The 15,486-nt window shown below is 40.3% G+C and overlaps 1 protein-coding gene across 1 annotated transcript in view; it reads right to left on the reverse strand.

Annotated features, from left to right (window-relative positions):
* Positions 1-15,486, reverse strand: part of KALRN (kalirin, RhoGEF kinase) — a gene marked incomplete at both ends in the record, with an annotated part of 195,652 nt that overhangs the window by 76,307 nt on the left and 103,859 nt on the right. The window contains 2 exons of the mRNA XM_009584498.1: positions 4,022-4,188; positions 9,798-9,993. Coding sequence (XP_009582793.1) covers positions 4,022-4,188; positions 9,798-9,993 — 363 coding nt within the window. The remainder of the gene's footprint in view (positions 1-4,021; positions 4,189-9,797; positions 9,994-15,486) is intronic.

The raw sequence follows: 15,486 nt of genomic DNA on the forward strand, positions 1-15,486 counted from the left end.
CACCCCTGAGTTGTGTCCCTCCCGCCTTCCCCCAGAGTGTGGGTTCAGACACTCACTGTGGGGCTCCTGCACTCCCCCTTCCAGGCCCAGTGAGCACCCAAGCACTAGCAAATTTTGCTTGAAAGAACTTAAATAATGACCCCATTCTACTTCCAAAAGTCTAACACTTAAATGTCAGGGCCTCATTTGGGATTGAATCAGCTTTTTCCATAGTAATGTTTTCCTCTTAGGTTTTTTTCCTCTTCTTCTTTTGTATGTGTGTTGTTTACATACATTAAGAAAAAATTTCAGTTGCATACCTAAAGCTTCTTAAGTCTAAGTGCAAAACCCAGTCACCTGCAGAGCCTTTCATTGTGTCACTGGTTTGGAAGTAGACTGTGAAATGCTTGGAAGAGAGCATGCACACATTTGTATCTAGTTTACAAGACCTGCTCACAAATTGACTCCTACTTATATGGTGCCTAATACCTTTTCACTAAAATATGTATAGAAGCTGCTAATACAGCACCAAGACACTTCTCCGATCATTTCCTGTATTAATAGATTCACCATTATCTGCCAATGTGCAGACAGGCCAACAGCAAAAGATGGCTTTAAACAGACATTTCCTACAAACTACAGATTTTATCAACATTGTAGGAGCAGTGATTAAATAATTCTGGAGTTAAATGAATCTCCAAAGACTCTCTTAAAAAGCCTAACAATTTTTTTTATAATGGAGAAGCAGAAACACATTGACAGAGTCTTAGATAAAAGCCACTTGCCACTGGAGAACAATTTCACTGCAAGGCATGGGTTGTCTAACACGGCAACCACCACAGTTCTGAAACAACTCCCACCTTTGACTCCAATTTGCTTAAAACAGGCTACTTCTGCATATGGCTCCCTGAAATTAAATAATAGTACCAAGTTCTTCTCAAATTCATACCCTGAAACTCTGCCATCTTCACTGAGCACAGAATCAGACCTTACAGGAAAAATAAGAAGTGGGGCACCTCTTGTGCAGCCTTCCTTAAAAAACGAGAGGTCTGTGTCACATAGTGTTTCTGTCTGGTGGTTTACTTCAGTCAGAATGCCTTCCTTGGTGTTTCTAAAAAAGACTTAAGGCCTTACTAATGATACCCATCAAGTTACTTTGGAAAAGATTTTTAAGTTTAAAAGGCATCTTTTACATCTCTGGAGCCTTTGCAGCTTCTTTGAGAGACTCCTACTACCACAGACACAACCACTGGCAAGGACACCTTCTGTTAATTTTAGCCATGTTCAAAACTGCATCAGGTTTCCAGGAGCTCTGTGACATTAGACTGGGAAAAAAACAAATATATTCAGTGTCTCTCAAACGACTACTTCCCATCATCCTTTGGGCATATTCATCTGGAAGCAAATCTAATGACAAACAGCAAAAGTGGATGGATAACAGGCACATGAAAAGGAATAAACACACTTCAAAACAACCTGGAAAGTAAGTGTAGTGGGACACTGTGAGGATATCTGGGAGTAAGTTAGGTCAAGTTCAACATTTACCAAAAAAAGAAATAAAACATATAAAGATAAATTAAGGGGATAGGGAAACCAAACAGCTGCAAGCACAGGTTTAGAGCGTTTGTCTTTTAAACGGATCTCCACAACTCTATTCTGCTATTACTTTTATGTAAGCAATCCAAGCTCTGTAGTTTCTGTCGGAAATGAGTGGGATCCAAATGAGGGGAAATCAGTGTTGGAAAGGATCTTTCTTAATAACAAAGAGTTTGTGAATCACTGATCTATAGTATTTCCACTCTAGAGCAGTTCACAGAATATCTCATTTGGAATTGTTCCGCTTTAATGGCCCCAAACTTCGATTCATTGTCTTGGCATTCGAACCCTTGGTGCATATGATATAAAGCAGAAATCCCTGGTAAATGAGACTTAAATAGATAGAGACAGTTAAAAGACTTTGTATTTCCATGAGCCATTATATCAAAATGCAAACACATGTACGTGTAGCAGCCTTAACCAATTTTACTATGTCAGCAGAACTTAACCACAGCTACAGTAGGTGTCTTGCAGCAACCACATCTCAACTGATTCACAAGAGTGAGAGCAATTTGGTAATGAGATCATCCATCGTCTCAAATGTACTAAAATGAAAGTGAAGGAAATCTGGACCAGACTGGAGATGAACTACAAGCCAAAATCAATATATTTCCCAATTTCACTAAATGGTTAGGAATATGACTCATCTACAGGAAACCAAACAGATAGGGCACAGATATATTTTAACTTACCTCTTTCTAAGGGAAACTGTAGCTGTGGTGATTTATAGGTTAATAAGCAAAGGAGTCCTTAGTATTCAGCTGAACAAATAAAATGATTCTTCACTATTGGTTTGCTGAGAGGTCACACAATAATGAAGGCTCTGATGGTCCCAAGCTCCGTTAAGGAAATACTAATTCAAGGCAGCTGTTCTCCTCTCACAGTAAGTATTAGATAGTTCAGCCCTAAAACGATTTCCTTTGGTTAGATTTTGGTTTGTAAAATAGCTAAGGCCCAGCAGATACTTGATAATGAGGCAAGCAGCATCAGGTACCTGCAGAGAGTGCTGCACTGCCACTGTACTGCTCCAGGAGCAGCCACAGAGCTGACCGACTGGCACTTCATCCTGGCCAAGCGGGCTGGTGACACTTGGTCAGATAGCAATAACCTGCATTTTTAGCATTTCTGCTACACGTATTACTCCTCTCTAGTTTCTATCATAAGTTAAAATGGCTCTACTTCATCATAAATCTATCACACAAAACTCCAAGCTTAGCTAAGTTGTGTGTGAGAAACTTTGGGAACCTATGGAAAAAAGGATACACTTCATAATCATATTAAGGTGGTGATTATGAATATCATAGAGCCTCTTTTTTTTTTCCCAGAAGAAAGCCAAAGCACTCTATAGAGCTCTGGAGCTTCACGAGGAGTTGGCCTTCAATTATCACAAATGCAAAATGACTACATTTTCAAAATAAACATTTAGGAGAGTTCTGTGCTACTTTCGTTTAGGGTTGCAAAATATTCACATCAAAGTGGACTTTGAAAGAAAATGTATGCACTGGTGTTGGCGCTGCGAGCTTCTAGCTTGAGAGTTGTCTGAGAATGAAGGATCTTTTGTCAGCAATGATAAAACAATTCAGATAAAGTGTCACTCAAATATTCACTTTTGAAGAAAGAATAAATATGACCATGTGCACTGAGCACTCAGTATATTCTTTTTTTTTTTTTTTTTTTTTTTTAAGTAAACAAAGGAGCAAATCTTTTTCACGAACACCTTGTAGTATTTGGAAAAAAAAGAAAAACAAATGCTTCCCCCTCTCCCCTCATTTGTACTGGTAAAATGGAAACCTGAATATTCCAGGTGTCTGGAAAAATGTTCCTGGTTTTCATAATGAAACCAAGACCATTCCATTGAAATGCAGACATACACTGACGTGTGACGCCACCTATGGATTAGGAAGCAGGAAGTGTAGCATTATCCTGTGTAGCAAAGGAAAACAAAGAAACATGAGGCATCCAAATTAAATATCAGGGGAAACCTAGGGAGGCAGAACACAACTGCAGGTCAACAGATGTATAGCAATAAATGAAAAGGTGAAACTACTGTAATGTTATACTTAGACCTCACAGCTCAGTTATCCTTTGTGTTGGGCCAATTCTCCACAACAGCTTAAGTCTGGATCCCAAATCAAATCATTATATTCCCAGAAACATGGAGTTTGAGGCAGCTTCTCCAGTTAAGAAGTTACAAGGTCAGTTCTGCACAGATTTCCCATAACTATTCATGAAGCCAAATATACGCACACTAGAGGGAACGGAGCCCTTTGTTATTTGTAAAGGGTCATGCTGCAATCTGTCAGCAAATCAAGTACTGTTAAGGAAAGGGGGGTTGAAATTGTCCACCTAAAGGTATGTGACTTGGCAGAAGCTGGTTTAGCAGTTTGCATGTATGTAATGCCTGAAAACCCATTTAAGACCCTTAAGTGTGGTTAAAAACTCTCACCTGCTTGACTTCAGCCTGTAGGTGCCGGAGCTGTAGGCACTGCTCTAACCTCTTGTGAGTTTGGTCAGCATTAAGCTCCAGCTCATGCTGCTTCTCATGAAGGAATTCCAGCAGTTCTTGAACCTGTGTCGCAAGATCGATGTCTTTTTCACAAATCAGCTCAATGCCTGCAACATGCAGAGAGAGAGATCATTGCACTTATTTGAAATTTCAGTTGTTGCACAAATGTAAGCTTCAAAATTTTTTGCCACCTAACACATTGATTTGCAACTCTGAGTAATTCTTTCTCACTAAACTCTCTCACATGCAATATTTGGCTTTCCCAGTTTCCTATTCTGCATCACTACATTTTTCTACAAAGTGTTTCTCTGGTGATCATTGCTCATCTCACCCATCAGCATCTGGCTAATACGACATGATTTAACCACAGCCTTGCTCAAAAACTTGCACGAACATCACATAAAAAGACAGAAAAAACCTCCCTTTCTTACAGTAATTCATTAACTTATACTTTAGAAATGCATGTTGAAAAGAACTTACAAGAGAAAAAAGATAAGGAAGAAAATAGAAAAGTGGAATAAAGGAAGTAAACTCTAGTTGCCAGGTCTACAGTAGTGCTACAAGTGCGTGGAACTCCACAGCGCAAACTTTTTTTTCCATCTGGGCACTTTAGAGGATCATTAACAACAATTTAGTTTAAACCAACCTATAGTTCATTCAGAATTATTCCACAGACCGACTTTCATCCAATCCTCACATACCAGAGAGAAAAGGTGGCCTAGTACCACATTCCCCATCCCTTGCATCCTGCTTGAAATTGATAAATCCCTGAATGACCTGGTCTGATTTCATAGCTGACCCTGACTTGATCAGGAGGTTGAAACAGAGACCTCCTGAGTCCCTTCCTACCTCCTGAATTTTCTTATGACCCTACGAGCCTTGTGTGTAGTGGTTACATGAAATACAATGCAGAGCTTCACATCTTCCTTCTTTATTACACTGGTGTGATAGCATTGCCAGTGTTATTGTGAAAGTTTGGCCTGGAGGAAATATGACGTCATCCCACGTTACTGTAATCCCTGTGATTATAAACTAATAAAAACCTGACTCTTCTCTTATTGAGGTCTACTGGAATTTTGCCATTGGCCTCAACACAGGAAAGATAAGGAACCTAATATAAAAATAATCAGATTGCACTAATGCTGAGAAAACACTATGCTTTTCTCCAAAGCCATTTGATTTCGTGGAATTATAGGTAATTAAAAAAGAAATGTGTTAATTAGAAGCTGCTATACAAAAGGCTTGGACACTATTTTTAAAACCCATTAGAAAGATGCCTTTTCTTCCCCTTTTATCCTCCTCAGAGGCTTGTGACTTTCATTCTCCCTCACAACGATATCTACAGAGGACAGTACACAAAATAAATATGACCTTATGATTGACCCTATCCCCTTTTTCCTGGTTTCTGGTTTTATCAGATAAAGCACATGGGAATGCAAGTGATTGGCTTATTCCCTTTCCCAGCCAAAATAAAACAGTTTCTTCATTACCAAATAAAGTGGCTTCCCATTTAGAACTGGAAATTTAATATATGTTTCTATTCTTGGCAGTGAAGTTCCTTTCAATTGCCAGACACCAGGCATTGTTGCTACAATTAGCCTGCATATGGTTCTGTATCCTCAGGACATGATGGCTTTTTGTATGCTTGACTTCACCACACCTATTCGATATTAAATGCACAGTTTTCCCTCATGCACACTCAGCTGGTATGGTTTTGATTGTGCTAACTCATCAACAGCAACCAGTGAACTGCCTGGGATGCTATCCAAGGGCAGCCTGCACTCCCTATGATGAATGGTCTGCCCTTTCTTGCTTGTCATATGTCATGCAGATTTATTCTACAGTGCCAGCGCATGCGGTGAGAGTACTTACTCTTCTCAAAGATTGCTTTGCAAAATAGAAAGCCTTGTTTTCAGAATAATTTCATACATATTATCTTTACATTGTGTTTTGATAAATAGAAAAGCACAGCTGATTTTCTGATAAACTGAACTTGGTTGCCATTTTCTTCTAATGTCTCAACCAGTGCAGCAGATATCAAGTGAAGCATAATGAATTGAAAATGTTTTAAAACAATATTACAGAAAAGAGTACCGAGCTACACTAACTGGCATCCTGCAAAACATACATTAGTTACACCTGAGCTATTTGCAATGCAAGATACTATTCAGTGTAAGGAAGGGGTATTGCTTTTTGACCTGTACAAAGCTGTTTCGAAACTGCTTTGAACCTGTTCTTAGGTTGAACTATTAAAAGACAGGGAAGTTTAGTATCCTCTTCCTTGCAATATAAACTATAGTTACAGCTAACTATAAATGACACCACAAACAAAATGAAATAGATTTGCATTTTCCTTTTAAGCAATGCAACACTAGGAAAAGACGTGAACGATGTTAGCTTGACAACCAGGAAACAAAAGGGCTTTGAATTTTCCACATAACCGGTAGGGACTGTAAATTTCCCCAACATCAGCTTTGCAGTGTATTTCAGGCTTGACTTAGACAAATTGCTTCTAAGACATAAAAAGGTAGCTCCGTAAGCCTTGAGCAACTCCTAACTGTGGTGCTCATTATGACAGTGATACTGACTGCAAATGGACTTTAATAACCAAATAAATTTGTGCAATCAATTAGTCAGCTATTAGAGTGCAACTACTTTTAGTACCTAGAAGCAGAATGACTAAGGTGCATATGCTAATGAATTCCATGAACGTGTCATCACTGCAGCTCGGGTCAAGATGTTAAATCACTGTTGAATTATGATCCTAAACTTTCCATAAAAAAAAGATTTCTCAGAAATGTCCGAGCTTGCCACTTTTGGAAACATCAGGCCCTTTCAACATATCAAGTTAGACACCCAAAAATCAATATCCATTTTTGAGAATATTTAGCTTTGCTATCAGTAGTAGAGCTACAATCAAACTGGAAAAATAGAAGATATGTTCATTGAAATAAAAAGTGTTGGCTCATGTTTCCTGAAGGACACAGATTTTAGTGAGACATGAACACAATTTGAAAGTACTGCAAAATTTCAGAAAACACAACCTGACTTCCAGATCTTATATATCCCCTAACAAAACCAAACATTTCTTTGAAGAATAATTATTCCGATGGTGAAAACAGGCTAATTCAAACCAGGCTCACCCACATGTGCTGGAGAAGTGAAAGGAATCGCAGGAACATAACTCTGAGCTGTATGGAGTTTTGGAAATACTGGACTTGCGTAAATGCGTCGCATGCATGGATGCCCTGAATATCTGCACAGAGTCTGATATGGTGCATCAGAGGACCACTGTATTTATTGTACCAACATGACACTGTTCACTTTCAGACACTCCACAGCCTGGTAAGAATCACTGCTCCAAATCTGCATCAGACACGCAAAAATCATGGGCGAATGTCTAAAACCTTCTTTTTGTACCTGCACAAGATTTCCAAGAGAAAAAGGCATCATGTGTGGAAAAACCGGGATGTAATTTTATCTGACAGACTTACTAGCTTAAAGACCTCCAAGCCAAATGCCAGAGTAATCAAAATTGAATCAGTTTCCTATGTGACATGATAAAAAGAATAAAGCTCAAAGAGAATTATAGGGAAGGGAAGAAACTTGGTCAATTCAGAATGGCTGGTTAGGTAGAATGTCCTTGAAAAAATCACATTTTTTCTGGCTTTATCTTCTACAGCTACAGCTGAGTTTTGATTGTAGCAGTGGTGACACTGTACAATAGGAAGCAGCAATAGCAGCTGATTTCCCAGAACCCCTGCAAGTTCACAGCTCTGGCAGTAAGAACAATCATCCCTTAACTTATGCACTGAATGACTATGATATAGGATTCAGGAAGAGGGAGTAAAATTAAATGAATTTTTTATGGAGTATAACTGTCTTTTATTGAAATAAGAAACAGTAGGCTCCCAAGAGCAATCTCTCTCCCTTATTTTGCCATTCTCCCAGCATTTAGCATTCCGTGCATGGCAGACATGACCATTACCTTTGATTAACTACAGTTACTCTACATCCCCATGAGGCTTCTGCTTCCTTGCCTTTGGGAGCAACGGATTTTTATTGGGTAGGCTTCATAGAAAGTGATCTTAGATAATCTTATAAAAATATTTTAGAAGTCACTTCATTTAGTTCCTAATCTTTTGTCTGCAATCCAAAAGAAGTTGTTTCTAACTTCTTGACAAACACAGATTTTTTTTTTTTTTTTTCTTCCTAAAAATCAGTCAGCACAAACTCCTGACCGTGCTCTGTTCTGGATCATATTCTTTACCTCCCATGGATTCCTACTCATGTTAAGATTCTTCCAGGATGAAGGGGGGGGAAGCATCTTAACTGATGTATTAGGACAAGTTTTCTATTCCAGAAAGCAAGGGAGCTGAAGCACAGGACCAGGCATAGTGTGGGCAGATCTCATAGAAGCTCAGACACATGGTTCACACAATGCACCGGATTGTCTAGTTCACAACATGCTCTTGCAGCAGTCCTTAAGCCTCTGCTGAGCACAGCTTGCCAAATCAGGCTGAATACTGCCAGATTTTTTTAAAGGTGGGTGTCTAGAGGTAAAACGTTTGCCAAAGAATAAAACCATAAAAATCCTTTTTATTTCGAAAGTGTAAATTGGGAGGGAAAGAACAGGAATTGCTCCTGCTTTGCACTCTTTCCAGACATCTAAGAAGGTTAAAACACTTCACAAGTAACATTCACTTCTGGACTTTATGCAGTGATTAATCTGAATTATGATATTCCTTTTCCAAATGCAAAATGCAAGGATACAAAAGTCCTGATTCATAGGATGTCTTCAAAATAGGATCCTACTGCTGAGAAGCAGAGTAAAAGTATCAGACTCCCTATCAACATGAATCATTTAAGAGTGCATGCCAAAGGTTTTTTTTACATCCAAGTTGCTACCTTTAACTTTCAAGTGCACACTGAACAGGAAAATTCCAGTATGGTTTATCATATTCCCTTTTTATACAATATAACTCAAATTAGAGCTGGCTGGAAACAAGAGTTCCATTTCATGACTGGTTTCAAGGCTCTCATATTTGGATTCTTTCCCAGAGGGCTCTTGGATAACTAGCTTCTTTCTCCCCTCACTCCTCTCTCTCTCCCTCGGGCATGTCTGCACCCTGAAATGTGGCACAGGGAAAAGGTACTCAAGTCTGCGAAGAATGAAGCCAGCACATCTGGTCAGTTTGCCTCTCAATGAAGTCTAGCTGCAGAAAGGTTAAAAAGCTTAGGAGTCTAGAACAACTAGACTTCATCCAGACCTGAGGTCTGACCAGCCAGCTAAAGTATCTGTAACTCATTATTCCCTGCCGTGCTTGTTTCTGAGCTGGTGAAAGGACAAGGACCTACCAGTGTAACTTGTCTTGCCCTCCCTTCTCCATCCACTTTGGAATTGATCACAAACTCCATCCTGCAGTTGTGAAACTTTCTGAATGAAACTTGAAAGTCAGCTTTATTTCCTCAATAGTTTCAGTCTCAAAGAAACAGCAATTTTTGACATACAAGCCTGAATGAAAGAATTCCCAAAACTTGTGGAACAGTTCTGGAGTGGAGAGACAGGTATTGTCCATACTTACTTATGTTAAAAGCTGATGTATTTGGTATATATTGGGGTATTTTTGCTTGATATGCATTTTTTGGGTTTTGGTTTTTTTCTTGTTTTTTGTTTTTTTCTCATGTAAAATAGAGATCAAATTGTTCTGCTCACCTGAAGCCTGGACCTCCATGATGTATTGGTGTAAATCTTGCCCTTGCTGGATAACTTCAAAGGTCATGTTGTTCATGGCCAATTTCCGCTCAGTGTGACGCTGCAAACGCTGCTCAGCCAGAGTGAGGTCTTCAGTATTGAAATCATTCATTTGTCTCAGCAGATCTTCATTCCAGGCATCTAACTCTGCTGTAACCTTCATGGGCAGAAGACAGACACTGCATTCACTCAAGATCAATGAAAAAATCTTACTCTCAAACTGTTTGGATCACAAAAGTGCTTCACATTTTGACTCTGATCCAGAAACCTCCAAACCACAGCTTCAGTACATTCTGGATCCTGCCCACTTAATGGCCACGCTTAACATTTCGCTTTGGTGAGGATCTGTGAAAAGATTATTGGTCCAACATGAAATATTTTTCCCTTACACATTCTAAAGGGCACTGTAAGAGAAGATCCACTATATTCTCATGGATGGTAGAGATAATGTTTCTGAATAAATTCAGATTTAAATGAAGAAGTAATGCTTACATAATTGCAAAACAATTTGTAATCCCAAAATGGCCTGAATGTTTCTAAAAACATTTTGCAACACACTGTATGTTACATATTACAGATGGAAATACTATTTATTCTATCTTCATAGAATTGAAATTATAAGCTGCTTCCATTAAGCCCCAAAACAGGGATAACTAATACCTCTTCAGAATTATTATATTGATATAATGTATTGTGAACAGTATCTACCCATTGTTCACAGAAAATGCATCATGATTTTATTATGAATTTGTGAGTTAACCCCCACAGCATTGATTGCAGTTGTACAATGAGTCCTATGCTGTGCTTTCAGGGACTTACAGTCTCTTATAAGGATCTTTCCGTTGTTTTCAGTGGACTTGGGAACAGGCCCTGTATAACTTTTTTCTCCTGTGGATATGAAAGCTTTTACACTGGGGAATGAATATAAATAATTCACTTTTACAGACGGTGAAAGCACAGCACAGAAACATCTCAAGGCTAGGTGAATCACCAGTAGAATCATGAATGGTACCTGGCTCTAACCAAAGACCTATATAACCTGCCAATAACTCGTGGGAACACGCAAAATTTCTGTTGCTTTCTTTGCTTACTGATTATAACACACAGTCTGATGATTCTAGCAGTCCATTTCCTGTATCTTCTGTATTTTACATTTTAGCCCACAAGTAGCCAACCAGTATCAAAGTCCTCCTCTGGTTTTGCCTGTTCAATTAAAGCAAGATCTAGCCTCCACCAAAACAGCACAGTCTCACCTCAACCTAGATTCTGCTACTACAGACAAAAAAGAGGGAACGTGCTAGTAACAATGAATGAAGGAAGGGGAACAAAGGGAATGGGAATTAAATCATGCATATAGGCTAGTACTGTGCAGAATACAATTTTTAAAAGTATTTTAAAATTATTAAATAAATGCCTTAATTCCGATTCATAGGTCAATTCCTCATAGCTAGCTAGATTCAGGAGAGCTAAAACTAGGTATCTAAATTCCCACTTGTGCGTGTTATGATGTAGTGAAAAGTTCTCTGTTTCTCACTAAAGGTACTCCAGTGCTTGTGTGCAATGAGATGCTTAACTTCCTAACTAGCCAAGACTCAAAATTTTCTATTCAGTTTTCCTTTCCAGAAAGCATACACTATATCCAATGCAGGCACAGGAAGGCAACCGAAATGAACCATCTCTCAGACTTTCTCACATTAGCATGGATGGGAGTGCACAGTTTTGCATTAGAAGGGAAAACATAAGCAGTTTTTAGGCTCTTTCTTGAGAGAAGCAGAAAAGCAGATTTACTCAACCAAGAACCTGAGACCTCTGCTGCAGGGTGAAAGGCAGAGCGTGGCCATCCTGAGGGGCTTCTATTTTTCTTCAGCTTGTTCCATTGCCCATTCCACTCAATTACCTTTAAATAATAGCTATCTCTACAGTCTCTTTGGCCCCATTCCTGATTCCAGCAGCCTCTGATTCATTCACATGTCGTAGCTGGAGTTCCTGGACTGTGGAGGCTTATTGGCAGATTTAACAGTTACGGAGAAATGGTCAAAGTAGATGCTGGAGAAGGTTTTTACTAGATACATTTACATTTAGAGACAGATCTTCAGCTAACAGTAATCAGAACTGAGATGGTCTTGACCATGTTTCAAAATACAAACAATGGAATGAATTTAGAGTAAGTGCAGGTTCCTACAGTCATGACAATAACACTTAAAGTTCAATGCAAAGCTCTTTCTGCTCTTTCTAGTGGAAAGGCATGTGATATAAATGAATCAGAAGAATTTTATTTTCTATGAGCTATCAAAAATATTGTCTTGTTGAATTCATTGCATTGATTGTCAGGCTGCTAAAATAATTATTTGAAATTTTGCAAGGATTCACAAAGTACTTCCCAATTTCCTGTGAACATTCCCACGCATGCGCACTCAGGAAGATGTCTAACATCATTTTTAAGTGGCAGTAATAGAAAAGATTAAAACAATCAAAGAATGTGTTATATTAGTTTGCTCTGACAGCCATGATGCTACGATTGGGGGATTCTGATCGAAACAAAATCCCTCCATCCCGTTTATGTCCATGGACGTCATCCCCAGGACAGGAAAATGCAGATCGTTCCGAGGGTTGAACTGTCAGGGGAGTCGATGATGGGCATATGAAGGAATCAACAAATGTTTCCCCAAGTACGCTGAGATCCAGCACTTCTACAAAACTGCCTGGGTAAACCTCTCTGCTGTAGTGCTGTTTCTCTTAGTAACTTTTCCACTTGGCTGTGGAAGGGACACTGAGCAGCATTGCTTTTATCATTAAATCTACAATAATTTCCACTCAAGCACAGGGAAATGGCTGTTCCTGACTGTACTGCTTTTCACCCCTTAGGCACGAGCATCCGAGACAGGTCTCTAGCAGAGGGGCACTATCATTCTAGACAGGGATTGCCTCCCAGGCAACCAGTGCTCCTTGTGCTCATGTCAGCAGCCAGCTTCCACCAGGCTCCCCACACAGGAGCAGCTGCACCTAAATATTTACCTGTCCTATTAGCTATTGCAAGGTACTGAAGGGTTTATGCTCCATTATCAACACTCCCCAGTTCAAATCAGTGGTTCCAATTAAAGAAGAAAGGACAGTACAGGCAGTCAGGACATGAGCTGATAAATTCCTCGGGATGCAAGGCCAGTCCAGGGGGCTCCATCTCACATTGCCAGGACTGGGAACAGGGGCTAAGACTGCACCCGAGTGGCTCTGGACAGTCGGACAGGTCTAACAGGTCTTCTTAGCCCAGTGCCAGCTCTGCCAGGGCCAGGAGCGCAGCCACCAATGGAGGGGAGAAGAAGGAAGGAGGGAAGTTGCCTCTGAGTGGGGACTGATGAGGGAGTGACAATCACCCCATGTGCTGGGTTAGGGGAAGAGAGGAAGGAGTCAGGCACAGCAAGAGGTGGAACATCACCAAATTTCTCAGGCAAAGTGTGTACGGGAAGGTTGGGTACATTGCTCTGAGTAACTGAGACAAACAGATGGCTAGAAGGGAATCTAAAGCACACAAAGGCAAAGAAGCAATAGCAGAGCTGTGATAACAAGCCAGGTTTCCTGACTCCCAATCTGGTGCCCTATCCCAGAGACCATGCTGCTTTGCATAGCTCATTAAGACATTTCCTTTTCTGTCTGTACAGCCAATGCCTCAAAATCCCTGCATTTTCTGTACTTCAAACCGGACCATTTGGAAATGGTCCCAGAGTCTGAATTGAGTCCCTAACTGGTTTGACTTGGGTATAGGGAAAATTACTTATTTTTCTTCAGGAAGAAGCTGTAATTAGGCAGCTCTGTTAACTACAGATGTATATTTTTCAACTCTAAAAAAGGACTTTGGATGCTCTCACAGATTGGTCAGGCATTGACATCTATGGTGAAACTTGGACTGCATCAGACAAAAGTGTCCTACCTCCTAAGCTGTGGTAAGAGCCAATTGCACTGAGCCTGTGTCAGTAATTGTCTCATAAATGAGGCTCACTTGGCCATGAACTTGTTTAATTCCCTTTTGACCCAGAACAATGGCTCACTAGAGTTTACTCTGTTCATCTGTTAGATTTTTGGTGGGAAGAACTGACGGCACTTCTTATGTTTATTCACTTTACTTCCCAGTGTTTGTGATTCTAAATAGACCTTAGCATCCCTCACATGCCCCGAGAGAAGAGCAGCCCTGCCTCAAGAGAAGCCCTGAGCTCTGCTCTGTTCTGCTGTGGCATGAGAGACAAATCGTACAAATGCAGAAGGGTCATGAGAGCAGCAACAGTGGCAGTGCACACGTCTGCATTAGCAAAAGCAGCAGACTTAACTCCAGGTGCCCACACTATTCCAAGGAAAGCTGCACACATGCCTCATTGTCAGCCACACTCCAGCTGACTCCTTGGAAGGAGCCATGCTCCTTCGTTGCAGGTCATATAAGGTTGGTGGCCAAGAAACAGCTCCCTATTACTAAAGGAAGGTCAAGTGACCTCAGAGTGCTAATGAGAGAGAAAGACACGACAAAGTTATTGATTGACAATGAGTCTAGAAAGCGCATTTTTTCATTCTCCACCTGAAATAGATGCTCCTGCTGCCATGATAACGGGAAGGGAAATAATGCTGGTCGTGAACCCAATCTAGTATTAAATGAGATACCTGAGATATCCTTATCAGAGCAGTGGAGGCAGCGCAAGAGTTAACTTCAGCACATGAGCAAATACTGGGTTTGTGCTGAGCTCCATGCTACTATCACAAGGCTATACTAGATATACAGACTATGTCAGCCAGGTCTGTTTTTCATGCAGACACAGCGACCACAGTCTAGACCACATACTCTTTAGGCAGGAACCCTCCTAAAGCAGCAACTTAATATACCCAAATTTCCACTGCTGCAATACTGCGGCATTTGCTGCTTCCTGGATTTATCATGTTGCAACACCAGCAGATAACATGACCAAAGGGAGAGAGACGTGTTCATCTTCAACCCTGGAGAAAGAGGAAAGGTATAGAGAAGAGGTACGCAGGTGAAAAGTAATAGCAGTACTAATAACAACAGTAGCAGTCCAGCCATCTCATGCCTACATTGCAGCCTGCTTGTGAATTAGGCTAAAGAGCCTACCTGAGCTGCAGCAGCTGCTGTACAACCAATTATACAGCTGTAATAATTTCATATCTAAATCCTAAGTATCTTTTTTTTTGATGCTGCTGCTGAGATTTTCTACAATATGGTACTGCTGAGCCTTGAATGCTGCTTGCTTGGCCTTAATGCAGCGTTTGACACCTAAAGTCGTCTTATTTAACGCCAACCAGAAAATTTTGTTTGCCAATTGAAGGAGGTGGAGAGGGGAAATGAGGAATCACGCAAAAGAAAATAAATGTTATATGGTGAATGAATCACATAGGAGCTGACATTTTGAAGTATGGGCTGAGGAAGGGCATATGTGGAGGAGGGAAAGAAAGTTCTATCCTGGGAGCAGAAGCTATCAACACAAAGAGAGTGGGCTTGTGAGAGGGATCCGAAAAAGAGTAAAGACGCTTGGGAAGAACAAGCAAATGTAGGAGGCAAGTTGCAAGAGAAATGATGGTGCAAGTAGGAGGAAGAGCAAAGGCGAGAAGAGTGGGTAGAGCATGGAGATGTGGCAGGACAGGAAGAACAGTTACA

Source organism: Fulmarus glacialis, unplaced genomic scaffold, assembly GCF_000690835.1.
Source record: "Fulmarus glacialis isolate BGI_N327 unplaced genomic scaffold, ASM69083v1 scaffold3929, whole genome shotgun sequence".
NCBI classification, from domain to species: Eukaryota; Metazoa; Chordata; class Aves; order Procellariiformes; family Procellariidae; genus Fulmarus; species Fulmarus glacialis.